Here is a 21516-nt window from a genome sequence, read left to right as displayed (position 1 = left end):
TAACACAGCGCTTTATATTGTCAACCGAGCTGCGTTTGTCTTCCAGGAGATTTAAGTTGTCTTTGCGTAATATGTAGGTTTAACAGTACACGATATTGTTTTGGTCAGGAGCCCATCACCCGGAGCGTGCAACTTACCTATTTTCGTGCAACGGCGTTTTCACAAGTAAGGTTATTTTTAGATTGAATTTCCCGCTAATGAGACTCCCACAGGAGCCCGATGACCAATTACAAGAAATTAAGCTGACGTCATAGGGTCACCGAACCGGAACTGCCTTTGTTTTTTGACCTAATTCGTGGGAAGGGCTAGTCTAAAAATAAACCTACTTGTGAAAACGCCGTTTCACAGACGCTGTATGGAAGTTGCACGCTCCAGATGGGCTCCTGTTTTGGTATTGTATATTGTAGTTCCATGGTAGAAGTCTTAGTTAAATAGCCCCCTGAGAAGACATGTGGTTCCTCGCAAAGTACTAAACCCAGAAAGATTGAAGAAAATAAAAGGGAATCGAGAGACATTGGCTTCTACGCTGACATGTTGATCATTTCCAAGATCCCTCACAACCTCTTCTACCACAAGTTTAAGCGTGCACTCTGAGCATCTGTCAGCTTTGTAATGTAGAACTTTAATCCCTGTCCCGCGGGGTTAATATCTGGATGGGCGACCTAAAAAACATACAACTTTGGAACAAAAGCATTGGACCGAAAATTCTATTTTAACGCTAACAAATGCGCACCAAGCAAGGTGCACATTTTGTTAGCTTGCTTTATGCGAAACAAATATTGATGCAAAAGTAAAAAAAAGTTTTCTGGACGGTCGATCGACAATAAAATGTTTTGCCATCGGTGACAAAATTTACGACATGAAAACAACATTAATTTTGAACCGCGAATATAAAAAGTTACCATCAGCGAAAAACATTTTGGTAGATTTTTGGGAATGATTTCCGTACAGGTCCCTACTTCATTATGCATGCAGAATAAATTAATTATTCATTCGCGCTATTGTTTTGTAGAACAATACTTATACCCAAGAGAACCGAATATATACATTGGTAATTTGTACTTACGAGATGAATAAAAATGGATCTCATTTATCTCTCCCTCCCTCTATCTCTTCTTTCCCTTCATCGCCCACACCGTTACTCGTTTTCGTCCAAGCTTTCCTCTTTCTATCCCTTCGTCTTGTTCTTATTTGCAGATCTCGCTCGGCTTTTTCTGCCATTTTATCCCATGATATGTCACTCGTAGCTTGCCTTGAACTCCGACCCACTGTAAATATCTGGATTACTTGTCCCTGTTCTTCACCACTGAGCTAACGTGTCAAATTGCTAATTCACACCTTGAAAATGATATTTATTTTGAATTCTGGCTGACTATTTACATAACAATGATACTTAATTATATGCACGTGCCGCGCCGAGCACCTACAATCGAACTTGCACTCGTACGTTACCGTTAAGAGATCCCAGTTTTAGTACTCTTGAAACAACCTATCCCTTTTTTAATAATGCTAACCGTAACCCTAATTACGGCTAAAGGCACTGTTTAGGCTTAAGGTTAGTCCCTGTGATAGTTTTAGGTTTTCCAGTATTGCTGTGAACTGTGACCTGCTTTTCCTTCATGCCCCGTGCGTGCGGCACACTTACAAGTTCACTGCGTGGAAGAGTGTACCACGCTTACAGTCTGATTGGTGCATCTTTCATGGGAAACTTTAATGCACGAGTTCATTGCAATTAAAATCGTTTCATGTTTCCCTTCTTTTGAAACAAACTTGTGTCTTCGTAATAATCAAGATGGCTAGCGAAGTAAAAGCGTCAGCAAAGGGAGATTTGAACATTTAGAAATTGTCCCTGCTTTATAGCCTATTCCAAGCGGTGCATAGAGTGGTGCAAAGAAAACAATTCACTTTCGTCTTCCGTGTCCAAAACCTGTATGGAAACGCAGTCAGTTGGCAAAGACAAAGTGTATCAGGAGATGGATCTGTTTCGCGATGCTCAAGAAAAAACTGCAATGGATAACCTTCAATCCGCGAGAACACATAATTTTCTGACAGTAAACTTTCCTTGAAAACTATATTAGCCCTAGCTACCTGTGGCCGGAAAGTTTACAATTGCCTACAAGACAAGGGCTCACATCATCTCACAGTTAACCATCGCCTAAACTTCGTCGACCCAGAAAAACGAGCCCACAGCAGGGCATTGAAAATACATGATAGGGAGTGAAACGAAGTATACCTCGTACGGGAACATCCATGGATCTCTACAAAAGTTATCTACTTGGAAGCATCACTGAGCATATTGCCGATCTCTACAAAGAGCGATAAATCGCAAAATCCCACTAAATGCACCGTTCGTGATCCTGAATACAGGGGAGGAAGAAAACATACACTTTGCACGAGTGTCTCGGCGAATTCGTAAGCCGACAGAAAGAGCAATTTCACGATAAAAAGGGCAGGTAGCCATTAATTTTTTTATGACAGTACTTTTATTTGGTTTGTTTGTTATGTTTGAGAATTTGAACCCTATTACAACGATTGCTTGAAACTCCACTTCTTCACTTATTCTAAAATTGAAAAATGGGTAAAATTGCAGGAAAAGTGCCGAAATTGCAGGAAAAAATGTTCGATTTTCCGTATTTCAGTCAGAAGTTCGACCGGTTTTTTCAAAGTCCATTTAGACTTAGAAAAAAAACCTCTAAGAAGAAAAAACAAAGCGCCACAGTCCCAAAAGATGTCCCAAAAGACATCTAATCCTGTGGCAAACAAGGCAAATCAAAACCCTCTTTAACAACAAAGACAAAAACACTCACAGATTCAAAGTTGTTTACAAAGGTGATTGTTCGTGCGGCGTTGATTACATTGGCGAGACTGTACGAAACCTAGCAGTACGAATTGCGGAGCATTCAAATCCTGCTCACACTTCTGAACCTGCAAAACACCTGCGGAAAAACCCATCACATGCTTTCACTTGGCGTGTTCTCTCCTCGGCACAGACTTTTCACAAGCGTAGGATCGTCGAGGGGCTAATGATCCAACAATTCCGCCCCAGTTTGAACAAACAAGTCATTTCTTATGTCTCCAAACTTTTCCCTTTGGGAATTACATAAAATGTACGCGCGGTCGGTCACCCATTTTAACCCTGATGATGGCAAACAGCCGAAAACGTTTGGTTTGAATATTTTAATTTTTTAACTTTTAGCCTTGTATATAGAATATATTTTACTAAGCGTACATTATGGACAACATCTATTGTTATATCGCTATTGTTTTCTTGAAACAAAGGAGCGTATGCATAATGAAGTAGGGACCTGTGCGGAAATCTTGCCGATTTTTGCTAAGGTGAATTTTGTTATTGTACTTTTGGCTGCACCGAGTAAATCGCAAAATCGAAAATTACATCGAATTCAGCGGGCGCCGTGATCAAGTTACCGCGGCGTGTTTACTCGCGAAACAGTGCAGCATCTGCGCCAAATGATGGCAAGATACCGGGTTTTTGTTTTTGTTAGTTTTCTTTTTCTTTCAAGTGTTATAAAGTTTGACAAGAAATGTGCGAATTCAACACAAAGATCACAATCGCCCAAATCTTCAGGTTGACAGTCAAAAATTTACTCTCCAAGACGAGATTATTTATCGCCAGGTAATTCCATCGTTTAGGGAATAGCAGCTACTTTATTATTCATCAGTGTCAAATTTTTTTGGCCGATTTTGGGGCTCATTTTGCTGAAACTCAAGCACGCTTCCAACAGACCTGTTTATTCCCCGGATCTCACATCCTTGTTTCGACTTCTTTCCTTTCAGTGTAGCCTAAGTAGCTTTAAATACCCTTAAAACGGAGCATTGATGGAAAGAGGGGGATAAAATGAGCGCGCAGTCGGCTTCCTGGGAGAATACTCTCTAGAGAGTAAAGGAACTTTCGACGTTAAATAAAGTGTACCTCTACCTTTACCTTTTCGTGACATTATACCAAAAAAATGCTCCCGTATCACATTTCAACACACGTACGTATGCAAATTTGTTAAGCTCGAAAATTACACAACATGATAAATTTTAAATAGGTGGAAATTTCACAGAAACCTTTTCCAGCGAAACATCTTTTGAAACAAAAATATATTTGCTATAAGAGGCAAAAAACCCTTCCTATTTCAATTGCGTGCGTGCAAAGGAGACACAATTTCAGTTTACAGTGTCCCTAATTAGTGCTCCAGCACTAGAACGACTAGACACTTGAATGAAGTTCCTTTAATTAAATAAATTTCCGACAGTTCACATCAAACCCTTTTCGAAAAAACCTTGACCGTAAATAATAAAGCACAAAAGAGACAAGCTTTCATTAAAATAATTTTTCACTGACATATTTCCAGTTTTTTTTTTAAATTTGCAGAGTTGAGTCATAAAATGAATTAATGTAACTTGCCAGACAACTTAGATGCGACTTCAGTAAGGGTATATTTTGTTTAAAGATGCACTAAAACGCCATTCGAGTTGCAATGACTTTCGACGCCATTGCAGGTTAATGAAACATTCTCCCGTGTGCACCAGAGAAATCTACGCATTACCCCAGCCCCCTCAAACCTAACACAACACGTACAGAAGACTCTATGCACAAAGACACCACTTAGCGGGAGAGTGAGAGGCACGACTTTTCATGACACGGAAAAAAATGAAAAAAATTAAACAACGGAGAAATACACCCATTTTCCGACTGGGGTTGCCATACGGCAACCCAGTAACAAAACAAACAAATGAAACGCAGATTCCGACTGGGTTTGTCATACTGGCAACCTATATTAGTAATAATTTTTCGCCTATGCAGAATATGGAGATTCCAGTATATTCGAAGTAGGTAACAGACAATTAAATATTAATTTTTCGAATTATAAAAGTCCATTTTTTCCTTTGTCGCGTCAAAAAGGCGCGTCTGACCTCCTCAGAGCATAAAAATGCGCTTTTTACATATTTTTATATTGAGAATCCATGCCGAGGCTATTAAATTAATTTTCTGATGAGCCTTTGGGCACTGATCATTCGCATTATGAGGACCTTTCAGCAATACTTGAAATATTTCACGCTGCTCCTCGGAAAATTAATTGTCTTTCGGACTGTGAGGTGGTATGGTCTCAAGTCTGTCTTAAAATTTTTTCGATCCAAAAACACAGTGGTCCACAGTTTTTGTCTCAACATGCTTTGCCTGTTTACATGTTTAAAAACTTAATTTATGTCATATTCTTGTCGGAGAGGTTTGATTAATAGCATTTCTGTTTCAGTAACAGCCGTTAAGCATGCCCCATTGCAGTAAGTAAAAAATATACATCAACAAATCAATATTTTAGAATTTTCTTTGGTCTCAAAGTCAACCTTGCGGGACTAGTACACACCGAGTAATTTACACTGTACACCGATTCCAGAATTTGTTTTCGTTATAAAGATATAATGTCAGTTACAATTCACGCCTCAGGCTATAATGGTTTTCCTGCTTCTGTGCATTACATTAAAGTGCTGGTTTTATATGTCTGTATGACCACTCTAAAGAGAAATAAGATCCGTTGTTCGATTTATGTTAATCAGTTAACGGCGGTGAATCTTTCGGATACTTATTTTAGTTATTCTTTGCATTACGACTTTCAGTAGCAAGACGAAACGGATGTTTTTCGCGGTCCACAAGAGACAGCCAAACCTAACAGTTTAAATAATTGATAATGAACCATACTGGGAAATACATTTCAATAAAAATTAATTTTGCTGACAATCTTTCTTAGCTGGATCTGGTATAACGAAGGTCAAGTTAGCTTCACCAAGAAACTGCCGAAAGATGTTAAACAGTAAAACTGTCTGCCTTATGAATGATTGTGGCTTTATAGGTATGATCGTGGAACCGCTTTGATGAGAAGACCACCATCACATACTAAAAAGAAGAGTTAGGGGTGAAACAAATCATCTTTTTCATGATTATGTAATTATTCTTTTGAAATGCAGAAAATAATATTTTCGGTTATTCTCATCTCACTGCTTAGTGATTATTATCCATAAACAACATACAAGACTTGGTTATAATTCATGGGAGTGGCGCATCTGGTTTATTCTGCTGATTAATTATTCAAACAACTGGGATCACGAATTGGCGGTTGGAAAATTATCCATAGCTGCCTATGACCAGTGAAAAATGCATTCATATACATTCTGACAGAGGTATTGAAGAACAGTCATGTCTCTTTTCAAAGCTTTGTTCTTTTTTGCTTGCTTCAGAGGACTCTTCACAGAAAGCTTACATCCTCAGATAAATAATACCAAATCATCTGTTAGATCTGTCAATGTGTCCGATGCTGAGCTTGTGAAATCAAATCCGGGATACAATTCAACTGGTAACAGAACCGAATACATAGAAAAACCAAAAAGGAATCTTTCCAGTTCGGAGGACCATAATAGCAGTGCTACCAATTCGGAGGTTGTGTTTCCCACTGATTCTGGATGCAAGGAAGCAAATGAAAACAAAAGCGAGCACTTACGGCCCACCGAGGTAAACCATTCTAGTCTTGATGCCCACGATAGCCGTATATTAATTTTTTCAACATCCAAAACACGTTATCTCCACAGGGACAAAAGAACGTGGTTTGGAATATCAGTTCAGTGGACTTGGAATTCCCGGCAGCCGACTTTGCATTTTTCTCCAAAGAATTTGGCTCGCGTTTGGAAACATGGGCTGAAAAGTTATCTAACGCTTCTAAGCACTGCAGCAAACTCGACAAAGGCGTTAGGAAATACGTGGAAGTCGATTTTCCAGTTTTTAAAGCAACAGTGGATCGTGAGAATGAATTTTTGTCGTTTGCTAGCATACATCCGGCACTGGTCAGAGACACGAGCAAAAAAGATCTTGTCAGGATCGCGTATTTGGCCATCTTGGAGTTATGGCCTCTTCTCCTGTTATGTTTTTCATGTGCTGCTCTCTCGGGAATAATTGTATGGGTTCTGGTAAGTAAAATTACGAAAGTAATCGAGAAACTTAAAGGTTTGACCCAGAGAAGCCCGTACACAGGCATTTGTGGCTTGCTTATGTAAAAGAGAGATTTGCGCGGCAAGAGGAAATCGAAGCAAGTTTATCCGGTTGACTGGCAATGAATAGCATCTTCACAGGGTAGAATCTGGGAAGCCCAGGAGCAATTTACAAAATTGGAATGAACTTAGCATCCGACTAAACTGGTTCCGTTTACAAATAATTTGACGCCTTCGTCAAAAAGCTAAAGAAGTGTATGATTCATTATTTGAAAAGAAAATGAGCCAGATGATTGACTGATGATCCTCAAAAAGCGAATTCATCATTTTATTCCCTGAGGTCACTGACATTTTAATTGTTTATTTCTAAAGGACAGCAGAGCGAATTCAGAACAGTTTCCGAGGCGGTTTTGGCGAGGGATTTGTGACGGCATGTGGTGGGCAGTTGTTACAATGGCAACAGTGGGGTAATTTTAAAGTTTGGTGCTGTTGGCACTTTGTGTTGAAATATTTTTGCTAAGCGGAGCGCGCTAATTTAGTAAACAAAGATAATGGTAGTCATGAAAGGGTAATGTGTTTTATCCTTGCTAAATGCATTAAATAGTGAATTTTAAGCGAAATAACTCAAGTTGCATACTCGGACTGAAGTAACTTTAAGTGCTTCAAAATGCAGTTATAACTCTTCAGCCGTCATGTTACGATTGCATGAATATAATTCAACAAAGACCAAGGAGTTTTGCGATTTTGATAATGACAGGAAGGATACTTTAAAAGGGGCAAATTTTATTTCTCTTCGCAGGCCCGTAGCAGGCCTGGAAAAACTGAGTGGCATAAAGATTTTCAGCAACTTGTATTTTGGAACAGTTTGGGAATTTTGGGTTCGGAGGACGTATTGGACGAGTATAAGCCCGTTCTTCGTAGGGAGGGGTGGGGGATGGAGGCATGGCGGTGATGCCCCCCCCCCCCCCCCCCTCCTCACTTCATAAAAATGTTTGAAAACGAAACATCAGAAAGCGTATTTCTCATCATTTTGGGCATTTAAATTTCAAACAAAAGAACAGTACATCTCGATGATCTAAGAGGATTGGTTAAGTAATAAGTGATCACAAAAACATGACTATTTATTTCCATTTCGTTGTTGGATCTTCACTATCCCTGGTATTCCCAATAAAATTCTAGCGGGAGTTACAAAAAAAAATCATTGACTATCTTTCTCAACGGAAGTTCAACAGTTGTACAGAGTCAATTCATTAGTGCTTGCTGCACTGCCTCAGCCATCCTCGTTCTCAGAGCTGCGATCCTCTTGGCAAGCGCTACGGATCTCGAGCAAACCAATGGATATCGAAAAAAATATTACAAAACAAAACAAGGGCTGTGTCTGAATCTTGAAATCAGAAAATGTTTCACCTGTAAGAGTCACCATAGTATTTGTAGAGGAGCTCCGCGCGCGCCAATGGTGCGCGCGCGCGGAGCACATTGTTAAGAAAATATGTTAATGCTAACCCATCGATGCGAGAAATCTTGGTTTTATAGCCATGATGTCATCAAGCGTCCGTACATACATACGTACATACGTACCTACGTACGTGCACCCATCCATGTATGCCAATGTAACCAGGTACTCACCTTAACATAAGCGAGGCTTCATTTTTTGTGCGCTTTCTGTGGCTCGACGCGGCTACACGGCCATACTACATCAAAAGAAAGTTCTTACACAGTCAACGCTTTTCGTGTTCAGGTGGAAAATGGTTTGGAAGATGTTTTCTTTCTGCATTTTTTGCTGGTTTCAATCCAGTTTGACATATCATGATATCTGTGGTCCACACTGGTGGCTACGCAGTTATTCAAGTCAATACCACAGAGTCAAATCAAATCCACGATTAAAAGATTGCATGTTCTTATAAAATTGTGCTAAGGCGAGTGGGTGGGGGGGATCTCATCACTTATAATGAGCCTAAAATATAAACAAATCTCCACCCTGATTGTTTCATTACGACCCTGTTGTTTTTTCGTTATTTCCCTGTAAAAACGGTAAAAAAGACTTTAGGGATTTATTGAATGTTTCGTACGTAGGTATGGCGACAAGTCCCCAAAGTCGTGTTTTGCTCGATTGTTCGCGACAGTGTGGATGGTGGCAGGTATTGTTCTCCTGTCCATGTTCACTGCTCAAGTGTCTTCCCGTTTAACAGCACAGGAACTCAAGAGTGACGACCATTTAGTCGATAAAAAGGTAACTAATGATTGTAATGAATGCATTATTTTGGATTGAGGTGGTGCAATTTTATTGTGAACTACGAGGGAACCTCCACTCCAGCTTAAATAAAGGAAACAAACCTTTCCTTTTACTGCTCTAATTAATGCCATAAAATCGATTCCTTTTTTCCTTTTATTTGTAAAATATGTCTTTTAGATTGGAGTTCCACGTGTTCTTGATGGTTCAGATTACGTAGACGACACTATGGGGTTTACAATTGTTGAAGGTATCATTGAAATTACTTCTTAAGAGTTCGTAAATTCGAAAATATTTTCTTTTTTCGACCACCAATGAAATTAAACTTTAAGTCTTGCTTAAATGAAAACGTAGCGATGTAAAGCTATTTCTATAACAGCTTTGGATTTTCCATCTTTACAACACTTTTATTACATTTTCAACTTTGCAGCGTTCGTAATTTTTAAATGATAAATGGGAGTAGGGCTGGCGCCGAGTGGTGAGAGGACTCGCCCTCCCAACTATGTGGTCCGGATTCAATTCACAGACTCGGCGTCATGTGTGCGTTGAGATTTTTTTGGCTCTCTACTCTGCTCCGAGAGATTTTTCTCCGGTGATTCCGGTTTTCCCCTCTCCTCAAAAGCCAACGTTTGAATTTGCGTTGATTCAGTTTAATGTACAGCGGTGTCCCCAAGTAGTGCCCTAGAGCTGCAAGACTTGACACTTTAATAAAATCCATCTTTACCATTATTATTATTATTATTATTATTATTATTATTATTATTATTATTATTTATTATTTATTATTATTATTATTATTATTATTATTATTATTATTGATGAAACAATAGCAACTAAATTTCAGAATGTTACACAAAGAAACGCATTCTTAAAAGCCATTTGCATAGTTTTTCCTGTTCTCTACCACGGAAGTACTTTAGCCTAAAAACTGCTTACAAAAATTGTTTGTGCTTGGTTCAATTTTAGAAAAAAAAAAAAGAAACATCACTTTAAAACGTTCTGTTGTAAATTTTAGCCATCGACGCACCTAATATGGCAGCTGAAAAGTTAACTGAGATGAAATTGGATTCTATCTTGGTGTTCCATTGTGATGACAAGATTAAGGATGATAAGATTTGGGAGGTGCTTCAGTTTATGGCACCGTTGCACATTGGTGCCGAGTTTTACTATGCACCCAGTGATGGTGAACCCATGGAATTCGATACCGAGGAAAAGTACATCAAATGTATAAAAAGGACAATAAATGCGAAATGCAGAAAGAAAAATCCAGGAAACAAGAGCAGAAACTCAAGGTCAGGACACTCGTGCAACAAGCTCAACAAAGAAAAACTCAAGTTTGAGTTTAAATGGGTTTACTTCAAAGACCTGTCACAATATCTCATCCCATTCGGCACTATGATTGGATTGATTATCCTGTGCTTCATTGTCGGAACGGTCTGGGACTGTTGCCGTCAGAAAAGGAAAAACAAATTTAAATCTTCAGGTAATTATGATCTTTATTCCATGTGCACAGTTAAGGGCGCATCGGTGACTAACTTAAAGGCCAGTGTTTGCCTGCTTTCAGCGCATGTCGTATGATTAGCGGCCCTAGGGCCCGTTTCCTGAAAAGTCCCGATAACTTTTCGTGCCCGAGATCGAGAAAAGCCGTTTTAACTGCAATCGGCTTGGTTGAATAAGCTGATCTTTTAAAATGTTTCCAAGATAACAGAAGCCAAGATGATGGTGAAGTTTAACTTGTTGGCTTAACGACCATTTGCACAAAATAAATAAGCTTGACTGCCTAGAATTACAATGCTAATTTCTTGCATATGGGGAGCCATCAGTATAACCCCATTTACGTCGATACTTATCCCCGGCCTTGATATAAAATATTGCTAAATAGTGAAAGCCGTGCACTATTCAAGTGGTGGCACTAGTTTGCTGAGACATGGAAATCTGGGAAAAGACAACGGGGCAGGGGCTCGGAGCCTCGCTATAAACAATGCAGTAATCCAAGTTTACTCCGTGAAGGTACAGCTAAGAGCGCCCGTCACAGAGGTTGCAATCCGGCCTTAACTAGACCATCCTTACTCCGCCCTTATCTATGACTGGCTCACTTTTCTAGCCCAATGCATCACGTGAACAAAGTGGGTCAACGTTGACGACACAAACAGCATCATTCCTTACAGGAAGAATGCCTCTTTTTAAACTCCGAGCAGTCGGTTTAGTTTACGAAATTATTACTCACACTTTTTCTTTCTTTTTTTAAAACAGACCCGGAAGCTTCTCAAACAGGTCTTATTCTCCGCAAACCATGCAAAGAGGATGAGCGAATGCTAAATAATGAAGTGACATCATGTTAAGAAACCATTTAATACTTGTTTAGTAAAACAATGGATAGCTTCTTCTTAGTAGCCAATAGAAAGCACCGTATCAATTATTTTCTTTTATAAGTTCCAAGCAATGAGTCAGACAATAAGTTAAGTTCAATCTGGTATATAAAATACGAAATTGCAAGAGCAAACAGACCACGCCCTTGATCTAGAGAGAGATTTGATAACGTCGATGTAAATTTGTAAATTTGAGAACTAAAAGGTTTTAAAATTTTAATATTCCTTATGAAATCAGTTATTGTTATTCGAAACAAGATTAGATAAAGTTAAATATATGCTAATAAAGGCTCAAAACTTAGGAATTCTAATTGTAATAACAGTAATGCTGTAAAAAAATATTTCAAATGACGAGTCGTATGGAAGATTGGTTTCAAGTCCAAGGGAACAATACTGAACAGTTTCAATATTTTCGGCTGCAGCATGCCGAATATGCTAGACAGAAAGAACAGTTGACAAAACAGTCCTTGGCAGCTGTTTATTTTACTTTTCTAACAGCTGTATGACTGAACAACCGAGATCACCTAACCGGCAGTCATATTTGCTTTCTTTGTGATCTGTGTTTTTTAAGGAGACTACCTTTAGAATAAAACACAAGCAGATGGGTGAAAGCCCTTGGTACCCCTCATATTGTTTAAGGTTTAACCGGCGTTTTTAGGACTTCGCTTTTTGGTAAACAAGCGGGATTTATTTTATTGATCTTTTCAAGCGGACGTATTCGTAGTTTATAAGGAGACGCATAGTTGTTGTGATCCATTTTTGCCCTAAGGGAGTTCTTCGTTAACAAGAAAAATCGTCTGGCGTTAGAGTAAAAGGGTTATGTATTCAGATTTCTTTGTGGTAAAGATATGATAAAGGAATGAAAGAACAAATAAATAAAATAAACTTCGATAGCGCTTATTCAGCGCATAATGCTTGAAAATTAGATATTGTTATTATCCCTCCATCTTTTGAACCGCTCCAGAAAACAAAGAGCCAACGATGACCACAACTTGAACATATCACTGTAATTGTTACAAATAATTTAACCGTCGTAAATAATGGCAATCATTGTTTTATGTGAATTTATATCGAAGTTATAACTGATATTTTACATGGTGAGAACGCAGAGAGCAGTACAAACCAAAGTCAAATGCATTACTAATTCGGCATTTTCCCCAAACACACATTGTTTTCCGAACCGCCACACACTGTATGAACAGGTGTTCGGCCAACTGAAAGACCTGGGAATCGAACGCACAAATCGATTTTGCTCACCAAGATTAAGTCCTCAAAAAATTATAGCTTTCACATTTAGGGGGATGTATGACTTTGAGTTTGGTTTCTGTAAAAACAAAAATCATTAAATTTGTAATTTAATGATGCTTTAAAAAACATTCGTACCCAGTCTCCTCGCAGCATGACTCGAAATGTTCCATTTTAAATCGTTCAATTTGTGAGCACATTCCCTTCTGAGACAGTCAGGTTTTCCAACGAGGTATCGAATATGGTCACTTTCTTGGTCCTTTTGGTTCTTTTTAAAGAAGCTTCTGGAGGAGAAACATTTTTAAATGCTGTGAGGTAAAAAGTAAGATTTTGTGCTTTTATTTCCGCCTGCCGATTCCAATACAAAAGTTTTATCCAAAGTAGTTTTACTTTGTTGCTCATTAAAAAGCGTAACAAAGTACATATCCAAACTATGGACTTCCTCTTAGTAGTGACAAGTGTTGAGTTGGAATAAGAAAAAAAGGAAAAACTTTGTATATGCCGTGAATTTCTCAAGCTGTTCCTATTAGAAAACAAACTCTTCTTTCGACGAAAGTGAAAAGTTGAAAAACAAATCCAAAGACATCCTCTCCCACGGATGATTATGGTCAATCAACTGTAGCATTAGAAAATCTTGAATTCTTTGTAAAATAAAGTAAAGTCCTTTAAGACATGAAAGGTAGAAAGGTCATTGCACTTAGTACAAGCAATGAACTCTTGACTTCGCGCTCTCCAAACTGAGCCGGCGCATGGTCATGCGCGGTTCGAATCCCGTTCCTGCCTAGATTTTTTTAGGTTTTCATGGCAATTCTTAAGTTGCTTATCTAACTGCAATGATCTTTCTAATTTTCATTTCATTTCATGTCAATTCCACTGCTAAAATATATGAAAATTTATATACTCGCAAGGATTACACACCAAAAAGCTTTCTAATATATGTTATAATTACAAGCATAGAAAAGCACTTTGATCTTGGCTTGAGTGTACAAAAGGGCTCTGTGTGCAACAGTTGTAAGTCTGCTTTTTGTTCAATGTTGTGATTGTCGCTCCCTGTTAGTTGTAGGGGAGCCAAGGGAACTCGCCTCCCTCTTTAACCTTGGGTGGGCTGGTCCCTAAAGGTAAAGGCGTTGACTTTTATGACCAGGCTGAGCGGATGCTCCTCCTTAAATTTAGGCGGCTTTATGAAACCCTTAATTGCTTTAAACTTTTTAAATACCTGTTTTGTTCGGAGTTTTTTTTTTTTTTTTTCAGAAAGACTACAGTTGCGTTTGCAGCCAAACGGTCACTTCCCAACCGGCAGTTGCTGGTGGGGTACTGGGGACAAAATTCTATCGCCCACAGAGTGAGCCGATCAAATTGGGAGAAAGATTTGCGATTCTTCTGCAACAATCACAAATTCGATATCTACATGGTGGCATTTATTCACCGACTTTTCAAAAATAATCGAAACAAAGGTACCTAACAAAAGAAGTGTGTCCGATCGAAAACTGTTTTTCACAAAAGGTTTGAATACAGAATTCGTTAAAAATTCGATTTCCTTTACATAGCCAGCTTCTGCAAGTACCGGAGTAGAAATTACGTAAAACAAAGAAACAAAAGGCAGAAAACAAAACGATATTCCAAATAAAGACTAATCCCAAGTGACCAAAAACATAATGCTCGCTGGTACCTGCAGAAAGACCCCTTAAATGTTGATCTGTCTTGCTCTCTATTTTATGTTCCAATGCTCTATATGTTATCATGCGCGATTCTTAGCTTTTCAGTTCAAGTTAAGACAATGTCAGTCTTCTTTTCTTTTTTACCTACTTTAATAGGATAAATTTGTTATATTTGCCGATAAAATCTCGGCCGGATTTCATCAGAATATGGATATATCGATCTTGAGCTGTTCAGTACAGGTTTTCAATGTTCTGAATTTACTGCCTTCTTTTTCACCCGCCGAATTTCTGTCCATCCTTGCTTTTTGTCACCCTTTTGAAACTTTCGACAACAAATGATGCAAAATTTGGGGGGACAAACAAAGAATATTATGGTATTTTCCGAAGTGGGCTATGGCCTATTGAAACTTGATGAAGCGAGATTGCCAGGGTGAAAGTAGGGCTGATAAGTATTGTTGTTGGCGACATTGACGTTTGAACCACCTCAGAAGAAATCATCCTAAGAGTCAACTGAAACGTTGAGGATCATCACTTGACCCTTGGGGGACTTTCGCTCAGGTTGTCGAAACAATCAATGTCAATCATTGTCAATCATTGTCAATCAATGTTACCAACACCACACCCGGACGATCCTACATGAGTCATCGAGTTTTATCACTACTCTAAGACTTGCGTTCCGAAACCTTTTGCTATTCTACTAATTGAACTATAAAAGTCACGTCAGGGTAGGTATGGACGGTTCCTTGGAAGACTAAAACGACCAATCAGCAAATGTACTTTATGTCAATCAGACGGACTTCCAGGAATGAACTTCGCACATCACTGCAGTTACGCGCCCGACCCAGGCACCAGCCCAGATGTCTTTGAATGTGCGACTATTGGGGGTGGTATTAGAGACTGTCAGAAGCTTGGTAAGAAAATGCTGATCTCTCTTGGCGGAGATACGTGTGATGGGAGCTTGGGCAGCACAGAGAATGCTAAAAAACTTGCTTATTATATATGGAACATGTTTTTGGGAGGAAAGGAGATGCAGGATAGGAGACCATTCCTATGGTAAGGGACCAGTTTGTTCTTCAATGTTCTATCATCGTAAATAGGGAGTTTAAGGTGATTACCTGATTTTGCATTGCGCAACCCCAATGCGCATAATTTCTTGTGTCATTGGCGCGCGCATTAGCTCGCGCACGTTGATAAAATGGCGGATTTTCACTGACGCCAAGCTTAATCTGTCAAGGGATGGCTAATTTTTCCTGAAAGGGCTCCGTTACCCCTCTTTTTATTAGTGTTATGTACTCGTAATAGGTACATTCGCAGAAAATATCTTTTAAGGAGATAAGTTTTGAGAAAGCTTCCTGTATCATTTCTTTTAGGTCAGTGGACTTTAAATATTTTTAGATTTTCAGTTGTACATGTAATACTACTGCAGAGGCCAATCATGTAAGAAATTCTCATATTATCTCAGTAAGTAATTAATACATTTTAGCTTAGATGTAGTTAGTGCAGGTCCACATCAGGACTTTGGTCTTGCCTATTTTGTAACCTGCTCACATAAACTATGTATGTATGTATGTATGTATGTATGTATGTATGTATGTATGTATGTATGTATGTATGTATGTATGTATGTATGCAGTATTTATACGTAAATGGCGTGAAAACTGCATTTGGAGCCAGACGCTGAGTGTGAGGTGATGATGCAGTGGTCCAATTTGCTTTCATTTTTTTGCGAGATCGAAGAATTTGAAATCACTTTACCGAAAGATTTTGTCCCGGACAAACAAGTAAGCTCAATTTTTCCGTAATATTCAGTAGCTTTTTGCTATATAACTACATCTTTTTACTGCATTTTTTTAATGTCCTGTGCATGAATATCAATTGTCCTACTAAAGAATAATATTAAACCGGAGGAAAGAATGCTTGTAATCAAATCTGATCGTGACGTGTGACTACCGTTGCCCAATTATTCAGGATAAATAGATAACCAATGAGGCGCGTAGCGCCAAGTTGGTTATAATAATTTTATATCCAGCAAGCCCGAGTAGAATAATTGTTTTATTAAAAACTCCAGGATCAACAACTCTTCCATGTATTTTCGACTAAAGCATCGATGTTTGTATCGGTCAATTCGGGTCCAAGACGGCTTTTGTCAGCCATTTTTTCTCAGAGCTGCAAAAATCTTTTCAGCTCGCTTTATTGCTGACGCGTTCATTGACCATGTTAGGTACAGCAGGTATATGAACTGATAGCCTGTGCCCTGCAGGCCAATAAAAATGTTGGAAATCTGATATCAGTAGTTCAGTTTTTAATAAATTGACAATTATATTCCACAAGGGCGCTTTGGATACGAGATTATAAATAGCCAAGGTGCGTAGCGCTGAGTTGGCTCAGTATAATCATCTCATATCCAACAAGCGCGATGGGCCGCATTTCATCGCAGATCGAGACTTTTGGGTTATGGATTTAGTCTGCAACAAGTTAATGCGTCTGCGTAAGTCGCTTGTTGTAATACTTGCGTCGCCAATGAAACCATGCGCAAGCAACTCGTATAGGTGTAATCTTTCTTCTTCAGGGCAGTCATGGATGGCGTTGATCTAAATATTGAGATAGGAAGTCACAAATATTACCCAGATTTCGTGCGTGAGATGCGAAGATTAATGAACACAGACCCCGGTAAACAGTATTTCATCACTGCTGCTCCTCAGTGCCCCTTTCCAGATAAGTGGATGGGACCTGAAATTCAGGGATCTGCATTGGAAGGTAACGATTGACACGACCTCCTTGTTAGTATTTTATTGAATGCCAATACTGAAACCGGGTAGCATTCAGCATTCGATGAAAGCCGAGAGTTAATTAGGCGATATGGCAAGTGCTGCAACTGTATTTGAAAGTACAAAGTACCGTGTGCATGTTGTCCTTGTTTCTGTGCTCACCTCAAATTTGCACGTTCTGTTGTTCCAATGTTTCCCTACGAGCATAGGACTCTGATGTAACTGGGATTTGTGTATCGCAGTTGTTTTGTCTGACAACGAAGTCATTTTTTACTCCATAGTTCGGGAACGTAAAAGACTATGTAGTTATCCTATGAATTCCTAATGGGTGAAAGCATTATTCTTGGTTTGCACCCACGTGACTCGTCGACCATGTTGGATAGCAATGCAATACAATTTCTTTTCGCCTCGCAGAATTTGCATAATAATAAAGTTTAGTTCCCGGCGGAGAAACAGCTTATTGTTCTTGCCATCCAACATGGCTGCCGTGACGTCAGATGCATACCATCGATACTGGTAAAATGTCACAACTCCAAAACGTTGAGAAAAGTTAAACTGAAAATAGTAAATTGGACACTTTATATCTCGAGACTACCCAAGGGCGAATTGCAAATAGTGTTTCCAAGAAAAAGCAGCTTTTCGATGTTTTGATAAGTAGAATCAGTCATATTTGTAAGCGCAAAATCGCATAAATAAATACAATTGCACCGGAGAGAAAACACTTGGTATAAGCAAGTCGAGCACGGCTGCAACATATCCTTCCTTATACGTGACACCAAAATGGTCACACCGCGTGGGATCGAGGTCCTTAAAACAAATTGAGTCGAGTAGTCAGCCACACAAAGGTGGCGGCCAAACCCTGAAATCGTGCAGCATCCTGCTGTAACCAAAGAGCTTTCCAAAATTCGTTGAGCGGCACCGTTTGATTGCGTCCCTCTTCGTTTGAAAACTGCAATAACTCAAGGCAAGAGCTCATTAAGGGGAGCCTTACCAAACTTGACCTTAGGAGTCAACGCTTTCCCGAGTAGTTTTTTTTTACAGAACGCCTCCCTTGGGAGATTCAGCACGCCCACCGTTGTAAAAGCCAATCAAAACAAAGCTATCTCAATGTCAAGAGAAATATGATACTTTCCCCTGGAAAGACCTGTTCCTAATAATTTTACTCGAGAAAGGGTTGACTCAAGGAATTAGTGGAGATAGAGGATCCCCTTTGATGAGCTCATATTCCCATTATGAATGAATTAACGAAATGAACCATACACTGAACTGCGGATGCGATATAGCATCGAACCGGTATCGCGAGGTCAAGGGTTCAAACCCGTTGAAGTTCTCAATTTTTCAGGCTTCTCTGCGCAATTGCTAAAATTGCGTTCATAACTGCGAAGATCATAGCTTCACTTGACAAAGGCAACTTATTGGATAGAATTGTATTTGGCCTCTGTTCGACTGTCTCTTATCAGGTGACCAGTTGTTTGGTATTCAGTTTGATGTTCTATCTTTTATGGATATTCTAGAATATGGGCATGAATTTGACTTCCTGTTCATCCAGTTTTACAACAATTACTGCTACCCAGGAGGACAGTACTTTCTATCCGTGATGGACACATGGTTGAACTGGGCACGAAGTATTCCGAATGGGCCTCTCATTGTTCTTGGTTTGCCTGCTGGACCAAAAGCTGCTGGCAAGCCGCATTATTATTTTCCACCAGATAAACTTGCCTCGGTATATAAGGTAACAATGAAAGAAACAAGTGTCAAAGTGTTCGCAATTCCCGAACCAAAAGATTCACCAACAGATTGAATCGTTTGACTCACTCGAGATTGAGAGAAAATTACGTGACGTGTGAGTCGCGACTAATATTTTCCAACCTTGGTAGCCGGGTATTAGGAATCTGTGCAGAGCCAAATCGTAAAACGCAAAACGATCGCAACCTATAACCTTGAGTGGCTTTGGGTTATGAATACGTTGTTATTTATGAAGTAAAGTTGCCTAAAAATAAATTCACTTATCTTTGTCGATTTTATCACTGATTTGAACAAAACCGAAGCTTTCAATTCTGTATTTTTCTATCAATGTTAGCAAATCCGCGACAAGCCTGGAGTTGGTGGAATGATGTTTTGGGACTGCTCTTGGGTACAAAACAATATTATTAATGGCGAAGATTATGGTGCACATGCGTTTAAGCAGCTGCGTAACATCACCAATCCACCGTCTGTCACTACAAAAAGCCCGAGTACGCATGCTCCTCCACCCACGACGCAGCGTCCATCAGCACCGTGGACTAAAACTTTACAAATAGCAACGAGGCCAATGAGCACTTCGGCAACAGCAACATCTCTGCCTGTCACGACCTGTAAGTTTTACCACCATGCGAGTTTTAAACAAGATTTTGCATAAGAAACAGATTAGAGGGGTTCCCACAAATTTTTTTATTTGAATCCCAAACTGAGATTAAATCCTAACCCTGACTTTCGAAAGTCAGGGTTAGTTAGCAGACTGTAAACCTGTACTGATTTATAGATTCCACTTACCCTGGACTACCATAAAAGTAAGATATAAGCAAGAACACGACCATGCAGCAAGAAAAATGGAGAGATTCCAAATTTGCCGGATGTATTTCAATGCATCATTTTTTAGAACAGAATGGAGAACTAACTATTTGCTGTTTTTATTTAATCATTTAGCACCGGGGAGCTGTAGCAAAGCTAGTGGTTATTTCCCTGATCCATCAGACTGCGCAAAGTTCATTATTTGCGCCGGAAAAAAGACTTTCTATCAAAACTGTCCACCAGGATTGCTTTTCAACAAGAACAAGAGGTTTTGTGATTGGCCCCATAACGTAAAATGCTGATAACCATAAAAAAGTAAGAAATAAAGGAGGAAGTTAATAAAGTTTGTTTTAATCGTGACTGATTTCAAAAAGTTGTTTTTAACTTTTTTATTCTTAAGATAAAAAAAAGGTTATAAAATGGAGATTTGTGTAGGAAATCGCAGGTACTCGAGTACAATTCTCGAACATACGAGTGATGTTTTGACAGTTTTCAAATTTGACGACACTTTGCCAGCAGAGCCTTTCTTAACTCGACGAGAAAGGACTCTGCAGAAATCGTTTTAAGTCTTTATTGAGTATGCGCAAGCCGTTGCTTGGAGACAATCTCAAACCTAGGCCAAGTCTCGATCGCACTCCTTTTTCGTACTGAAAGCTCGATTTTGACTTTCGCCTTGACAAAACTATGATGCGCGCGCTGCCTAAACCGGTTTGACCGGAGTGACTAGCCCAGAAACCTGGGCTGCGGCGACTTAAAAAGACTTGACACGATTTCTGTAGAGCCTCACATCCTCGCTCTCTGCCGAGTTTTAGAGAGGCTCTGTTGGCAGGGTGATTTGACGAGACCCCAAGAAAAAAACAACTTATCAAAAAGTTCATAGCAAAACATATTACCCTACTGGGGACAGGATATTGGCGCATTGGTCCTTCACCATTGTGGCCAACCTAAGGGGGATGGGGGGGGGGGGGATGGGTTTGTTAATCTCTACTCAGGTTTTTCTGCGGGTATTCTGGTTTTCCCCTCTCTTTCAATAACCAACGTTCAGATTGATTAGATTTGAATGTACAGTTTCCCCAATTTAGGTAACTCACCTAAGGGTCTTCGTATTCTTGATACAGGCGTGAGAAGTGGAAAATGAAGACCCTGCGTTAATTCACTGAAAACTGTGACGCAATTGCCTTTGTAAACAACAGGAACATGATAGCAGAAATTATAAAATGGTGTATGGAACGCTCTTAAAGGTTCATTTAAACGATTTCAACATTTGCTCCAACTTGCATTCAGCACCACAAACTTCAGTAAGCTTTTCAGAGGTTATCGTCAATAAAGAGCTTGAAAATATGAAGGAAAAAAACTTGCATTCAACACTCTATTCTGGGTGAGTTTGAACAGGTCGTTCAACATTGGTGAAATGGTAGAAAATGTTGAAAGTGTGTTGAATCTAATTTAAACTAATTTTAGTAAACGTTCACCATTTCTTTTCTTACGTGGAAAATGTCGGGTGGAATTGAAGCCGTTTAAACAATTCGGCCGTAAATCTGAACGGGAGAGTCTTGCTCCTAGTTCCTCACAGTCAAAATGTGCAATAAATTGTTTACGTGATGTTGGCGCGATGGCTTGTCTATGTCAACATCTGCCCTGAACATCCGTTCAACTTTGTTGAATGCATATTGCAGCAAACTAAAGTTGAAACAGTTTAAATGGGCCTTTAA

The 21516-nt window shown here is 39.3% G+C and overlaps 2 protein-coding genes across 5 annotated transcripts; both read left to right on the top strand.

Annotated features, from left to right (window-relative positions):
• Positions 1–5104: 5104 nt before the first annotated feature.
• On the top strand, positions 5105–12495 carry LOC138007042 (uncharacterized). 3 transcript variants are annotated; one of them, XM_068853720.1, is made up of 9 exons: positions 5107–5289; positions 5754–5816; positions 6241–6511; positions 6589–6963; positions 7357–7451; positions 9058–9214; positions 9395–9464; positions 10230–10697; positions 11468–12495. In XM_068853720.1, exons 1-9 carry the CDS (start codon positions 5213–5215, stop codon positions 11554–11556), a joined length of 1665 nt encoding a protein of 554 aa, XP_068709821.1. In that variant the 5' UTR covers positions 5107–5212; the 3' UTR covers positions 11557–12495. The 3 variants fall into 3 exon arrangements, with proteins under 3 accessions (XP_068709837.1, XP_068709821.1, XP_068709828.1); XM_068853736.1 differs by lacking the exon at positions 6589–6963 and having other exon boundaries at positions 5105–5289; XM_068853727.1 differs by lacking the exons at positions 5107–5289; positions 5754–5816 and adding an exon at positions 5925–5947.
• Positions 12496–12994: 499 nt separating this feature from the next.
• Positions 12995–20158, top strand: LOC138007056 (uncharacterized). 2 transcript variants are annotated; one of them, XM_068853756.1, is made up of 7 exons: positions 12995–13143; positions 14080–14282; positions 15278–15539; positions 17056–17243; positions 18769–18986; positions 19335–19608; positions 19940–20158. In XM_068853756.1, exons 1-7 carry the CDS (start codon positions 13070–13072, stop codon positions 20104–20106), a joined length of 1386 nt encoding a protein of 461 aa, XP_068709857.1. In that variant the 5' UTR covers positions 12995–13069; the 3' UTR covers positions 20107–20158. The 2 variants fall into 2 exon arrangements, with proteins under 2 accessions (XP_068709857.1, XP_068709847.1); XM_068853746.1 differs by lacking the exon at positions 12995–13143 and having other exon boundaries at positions 13948–14282.
• Positions 20159–21516: the final 1358 nt, after the last annotated feature.

This window comes from Montipora foliosa, chromosome 1 (assembly GCF_036669935.1).
Source record: "Montipora foliosa isolate CH-2021 chromosome 1, ASM3666993v2, whole genome shotgun sequence".
Classification (NCBI taxonomy): Eukaryota; Metazoa; Cnidaria; class Anthozoa; order Scleractinia; family Acroporidae; genus Montipora; species Montipora foliosa.
This window is presented reverse-complemented; position numbering and strand designations above follow the sequence as displayed.

Excerpts from the sequence above, each read along its gene's own strand:
- LOC138007056 (XM_068853746.1), top strand. The coding sequence starts at position 13,982 with ATGCTCCTCCTTAAATTTAGGCGGCTTTATGAAACCCTTAATTGCTTT. Across the intron at positions 14,283-15,277 it reads CAAAAATAATCGAAACAAAG|ACGGACTTCCAGGAATGAAC; the intron begins GTACCTAACAAA and ends TATGTCAATCAG. Across the intron at positions 17,244-18,768 it reads TCAGGGATCTGCATTGGAAG|AATATGGGCATGAATTTGAC; the intron begins GTAACGATTGAC and ends TGGATATTCTAG.
- LOC138007042 (XM_068853720.1), top strand. The coding sequence starts at position 5,213 with ATGTCATATTCTTGTCGGAGAGGTTTGATTAATAGCATTTCTGTTTCA. Across the intron at positions 5,817-6,240 it reads CTGCCGAAAGATGTTAAACA|AGGACTCTTCACAGAAAGCT; the intron begins GTAAAACTGTCT and ends TGCTTGCTTCAG. Across the intron at positions 6,512-6,588 it reads AGCACTTACGGCCCACCGAG|GGACAAAAGAACGTGGTTTG; the intron begins GTAAACCATTCT and ends TTATCTCCACAG.